This window comes from Caenorhabditis briggsae, assembly GCF_000004555.2.
Source record: "Caenorhabditis briggsae complete genome, chrX, whole genome shotgun sequence".
NCBI classification, from domain to species: domain Eukaryota; kingdom Metazoa; phylum Nematoda; class Chromadorea; order Rhabditida; family Rhabditidae; genus Caenorhabditis; species Caenorhabditis briggsae.
Window position 1 is genome coordinate 15,853,771 of NC_013491.2, and position 6,000 is coordinate 15,859,770.

Sequence of the window (6,000 nt, forward strand, 5' to 3'; positions counted from 1 at the left end):
AAGACGAATACACATACTCCCATACCAAATTTTTTATGATCATGAGATAATTATCTAATTTTTTGATTGATAACGGTAAATAATCATGCTTTGTCGTTTATACTCGAGTTCTGAGCACAAACTTCAGTCAGGATTTGCTGAAATGGAGACGCATGAGGGGAACTAGAGCCAGTTGATGTTTTGAGATGAAATAAAATGGAAATTAATCAAAAATATCATTAAAATGCACAATATAATTAATTCGAAACAAAACATTGAGAAAAATTTGGTCTATGAAAAAGTTATTTAAGCGATAAATTGGTATTTTGGCTGTTGCTGAATCTCTTATTTGGGCTTTCAGCTATATAGGACCTAAATTTTTTATAGTAATCAGTCTATACAAACGATTTCACATATTAAACATTTTCCGGAAAACAAAACTTTCCCTTTTCCGGAAAACAAAACTTATTTTGTACTTCAACTCAAAAGCAGAATTTTGTAATTTCTAGATTGTTCATATGTGTATTCGTCTTACTCCAGAACATTTCAAAACTCTAACTCTTCTAAAAAAAAGTTATAGTCATCGGAACCCAAATTTCGATTTTTCAGTGGTTCTCTTTGATAAATCGCAAAATAAAGCGATGCGTGTACCGGTATTGCTTTTAAACTACGTGTTTTTATTAATTATGTTCAAATTCACAAAGAAAACAGAACTTCAAAAAAACTGAAAACCAAGAAAAAATATCGAAAATTTTCAGCAGTCAAAAAAATCGACATTTTAGCGAAATTCGTTATGTTGTTCCTACAAATTTGCTGATTTTTTGAAAGTTCCTATAGTAAAAGTTTATGAGAATTCTGAATCTGCAAAGAAATTCATTCACACGCAGTCCCATAATGACGAAAACTTGAAAAAACTGTGAAAAATACAAACAACACGAAAAATTGAAGTTTTCCATCGGAAGATGAGACTCTATTTTTTTTTTTATTCAACATAAAAAATGCTTAAATTAACGAAATGTGTTTACTCCAAAAGAGATTTCGTTTCTATCTCGAAAAATAAAAAAATTTATTCTCTGATCGGCGAGCTTTGCAGATCGGATCAAAGTGGGCGGAGCCAATCAAAACTATCCTCAAAATTCTTAAAAGTTTATATGTACTAACTGTATGTAATACCAACACATTTGGAACAGCTTGATTTTTTTTGTACATATGACAATGGGTCGATGCTCGAAAACTACAGAGAATGTGTGTTAAATTTGAATATGAAAAATGCTAGAAGTAAATATCAAAACTAAACAGAAACACAACCTTTTTCACAAAACATCAAAATTTTGAGAAAGAAAGGTAAACGAAAACATCTATTTCAATTGATTATTAAAATTCAAATATCGAAACGATGAAAAGGTTGTCGACATTTGATCACCGAAACATAGTACAAATTTAATGAGATATGAAGCGTCGGTTAGAAAGCTCAGACATGAGCAGAATAAAAATTTTGAAAATCGAGAAGAAGGAATAAGGAATAAGGGACAAAAATTGAAAATCAGGAACAAGGAACAGGGAAGAAGGAATACAACTTTTTAAAATCCGGAAGAATAAATAATAGAAAAAACACCCGGAATAAAGAAGAAGGAATAAGGAATAAGGAACAGAATTTCAAAAAAAAAAGCCGAATTTTTTTAAGTTTTCTGATAAAACACATGAAAGAGGTATTTAGGCTTGTATTGTATTGTATTGTATTGTATTGTATTGTATTTATTACGTAAAAAATACGTGGAAGAATAAAAAGAAAAAAGAATAAAAAGAGAATAAATAGACAAAAAGGGACATGGTGACATAAAATTGATATTTCTTAACCTAGACATGAATAATAGTAGATAATAACAAATCTTTTTCCGAACTTCTGACAGCAGCAGGCTTTTAGATCCGTTTTGTCGAGCTCATCATTTTATTAAGAACCCTATGTGTGAGGAAGTTTTGTTTAAGTTTAGACTTTGGAGTTTCCCATTGGTAGGTGTGGTGGCTGCGCGTTTTTGTCGATCTAATTTTGAAATATGATAAATGATTTTTATTAATTTTACCTAGAATGAGTTTGTTGAAGAATTTCAGATCAAGCTTTTCCCGTCTAGATTGTAGTGATTCTAGGCTGAATTCGGTCAATCTGTCTTGAGATGTTTTGTAATCCTTATCAATTCTCGTTAAGTTTCTACCGACTATTCTATTCATCAATTTTCTAGTGAAGGAGCTTTGCACTTTCTCTATATTGTCAATGAGCAGTTTTTTAGAAGGGCTGGCTACCACCGTTCCATATTCCAAATACGGTCGCACAAAAGTCTTATATAGTAATAACATTAATCTAACGTTCTTACTATGATAAGTTTTAAAAATAGAGTAACTAGCATATTTCGCCCTATTGATAGCTTTCTGTCAATGGTTAGAGAAATCTAATCTCTCAGTGATCATAAATCCTAAATCTCTAACTGTAGTTTCCCGTTTAATTTTATTCATTATCAAGGAAATAATTCATATATTTTGGGTTTTTACCAAAACTGATGCAGCAGGTCTTTGATAGATTTAATTCTAGTTTAGCATTCATTGACCACTCATAGATTTTATTAATTGATTCTTGCAGAGATCCTCCCATGTCTCCTTTTTTAATTGGGCAGTAAATTTTTAGGTCGTCAGCAAACTGTTTTACTTGCACTGGCGAGGAAATTTCTGCGCTCAGGCTATTAACATAGACACAAAACAAGACTGGTGACAGCACCCCACCTTGAGGAACTCCGCATACTACTTGCTTAGGCGAGGAAATATTATTAATGATTTTTACCCTGAATGTTCTGTTACTAACTAGGGAAGGTTGTTTGTGGGGTATGAAACTTCGTTATGAGACCTATATCATTCGAAAGCTGAAAATGAGACATTTTCAAAAATGTAATTCGATTTTGCTGCGGACTTACCATATTCGAGAAAATCGAGTTTGAAATCTCAATTTTGAAAAAGCAAAGGGGGGACCCCATGGTGACTTTTTTCCAAAAAAATTTTTTTTTTGAAAAAACATGAAAAACTTACAGGATCATACTGTGTTCTCTGTAACTGTTTGAAATTGTGGTTACATGCTTTTGAATACTATTTTTGAGTCATTTTTTCAAACCACTTTTTGACTTTTGAGAATAGAAAGTTAATGGTTTACAAAAGATTTTGGATGTTTTTTTTTATTGTGATCGCAAATTTAGAAGTTTCTGTACAATGTGACCAAGTTTAAGCGTTTTTTTTTCAGAAACAAATTTTGAAAAAAAGTTCCATGGGGTACCGCCTTGACTTTTTTTTTTGAAAACTTTTGAAAATTTTTTTTTCGGCTGAAAAGGTATTAAACGAAAAAGAACAAGCAAATTAGGTTTTTTTTTACAAAATTCGATAACCTATTTATTCTCGGGATCAAGACATTTTGATCCTTTTTCTGATTTTCAACAAACCGTAGTACTACGATGATCGCCCAGTAACACTCAAAATTCGAGAAATCATAGACACAAATCATGTCTGATTGATGTGTGGCTCTTAAAACGAACCATCCTTATGAACTTTGACAAACAAAAGCTGTGTGAAAGTGTTTAGTGTTGATTAACGAAATAGTCAAAAACTAGATATTACTTAGAACATTTAAGAAAGTACAATTTTTTAGTATCAAAATGAAATTTTTTTGAAAAATGTGTTCGGAACATTTTGAAGATTTCCACAAAGACCGAAAACAAAAACAAAAACAAACAAAGGAGAGAGGAATCGAACCCAACCCTAGTCAGTTACCGTTCTCCCTCTTCACCGCTACACCACCAGTCGCTGCTTTCAACTAGTTCCACAATGCATATAAGAAAGGGGGAGATCTGGCCCTCAAAATATTCGAATTTCAGCCAAATTTCAAATTCGATTTTCTCGGATCTGGAATTTCCGCAGCAAAATCTGAATATATATTTGAAAATGTCTCATTCTCAGCTTTCGAATGATATAGGCCTCATATCAAAGTCCCATACCCCAGTTACAACCTTCCCTAGTAAGATATGAATTTATCCATTCTATAAGATATGAATTTAATCCTATAGAGGCCAGCTTTTCAAGTAATAAATTATGAGGTACCTTATCAAAAGCCTTACTGAAATCAAAATAAATTATGTCTACCTGATCCCCTCTTTCAAGACTAGAAGTCCAATCATTTAAAGATTCTGACAGACAGGAAGTTGTTGATCTACCTACTCGAAAGCCGTGTTGGCTGTCACTCCAAAATTGACTATTTGCTAGATGGTCATTGATTCTTTTCAGGATACACCTTTCGTAAACTCTACAAATAACGGAAGGGAGACTAATAGGCCTGAATTGGCTTGGGCTAGAAGGAGTTTCTACTTTTTTTATAGGAATAACAATCGCCTCGTTCCACTTTTTCGGGGTTTTTCCTGACATCATTGAGTAATTACAGAGTTGTGCTATTGGGCTAGCTATATATATGGATGTCAATTTTAAAAAAACTAGAAGGAATATCGTCTGGGGTTAGTGTATTATAACTCTTAATTTTCTTAAGTAACTTATAAATTTCATCTTCAGATACCCATATCATTTCCTGGATATTTTTTGTGGTATTATTGGCTTGGAACGTTGGACTAGGATTTGTAAATTGTGATTCAAAATACTCCGATAGACATTCAGATTTCTCATAGTCTTCACTCAATACTATTCCGGACAAGTTTTTGAAGTCTGGTGTATCGCCAGATTTCTTCTTTAACACAAATTTAGAAAACTTAGAAAACCGACTGACACCTTTTTTCTGAAGAATTTGCAATTCAACATTGCCTTTATATTTTTGCAATTTTTTCCTAAATTTTTTTGTAATCAGGGCGTATTGTTCAAAGTCAGAGTCACTTCTAGTTAGTTTCGTTTTTTCCCAAAGGTAGTCTACAAGTTTACTGAAATGATATCAGGTATTGGGGGAGATTTCCATATTCAGAATTTACTCTAATCCAAGGAACAGTGCATTCAAAAACATGATTAAGGAAGGAGAGGAAATTATCATATTTGTCATTAATGACTAAACTTTGACCAAAGATTTGTGTCCAGTCAACTCTATGTAACAGTTGTTGGAGCATTTGCCTATTTACGTTTTTATAATCAGGGATAGAGATGTACACAGGAGTTGGCTTGTGAATAAGGTCAAGTTGGAAAGATATTTTTGAATGAACGCTGAACCCTATCGGACTGGAAACCACAACATTAGACTGTGACGTATTCGAAAAAAGTAGATCAAGAATGTTTGGGCCTCTAGTAGGTTGCTTTACGTATTGAGTAAGATTATTTGTTACGCAAAAATCAATAACCGCTCTGGCTAGTTGTAGGGGTTGTGTTGGTGTGGGAGGATCTGAGCACCAATCAATTTCTTTACAATTAAAATCTCCTAATATAATAATATTCTTATGATCGATGAAAGTATATATAATATTAAAAAGTTGTTTTGAATCTCTAGTGTTACAGGAAGGCGTTCCATAGACATTTATTAGTTTTATGGGGTCTATTCCTACGTCGACTTCAAGAATTAAAATTTCATAAGCATTTTTTAGCAGGGTTGCAATCTGACGGGCTGGCCGGCCCGAGGGAAAAAAACCAGGGCCCGGCCCGGCCGGCCGGCAATTAATTAATATTTGAACGCGCACCATTTTTATTTGCAACGATGCTCCGATATGACGAGGTATCACCCTCTCGTGTGAGACTAGATGGATGACAAATATCAAATGTTTATGGGACATCGATAGCTGTCTGCAAGTAGTTCAGAATTCGAGTAAATTATCGATGAGAGGCTCCCCTTGTTCATTTATACGGTTTTTACATTGTTATGCTACCTGTTAAAGGTGGGGGGACAGGAGATTTTTCGTAGTTTTTTTGTAGCTAGAGTATGCATTCTACCGTCACGGTGTACAACGCTTAATGTCATTCTGCGTACAGCTGTCGTCCTCGCCTTTATGTATGCAATCGGGCGTGCGC

The 6,000-nt window shown here is 33.6% G+C and overlaps 1 protein-coding gene across 1 annotated transcript in view; it reads right to left on the reverse strand.

Annotated features, from left to right (window-relative positions):
* Positions 1 to 1,000: 1,000 nt before the first annotated feature.
* CBG15451 overlaps positions 1,001 to 6,000 on the reverse strand; it is a gene marked incomplete at both ends in the record, with an annotated part of 9,124 nt that continues 4,124 nt past the window's right edge. The window contains one exon of the mRNA XM_045240291.1: positions 1,001 to 1,027. Within this exon, the coding sequence (XP_045095735.1) occupies positions 1,001 to 1,027 (27 nt within the window). The remainder of the gene's footprint in view (positions 1,028 to 6,000) is intronic.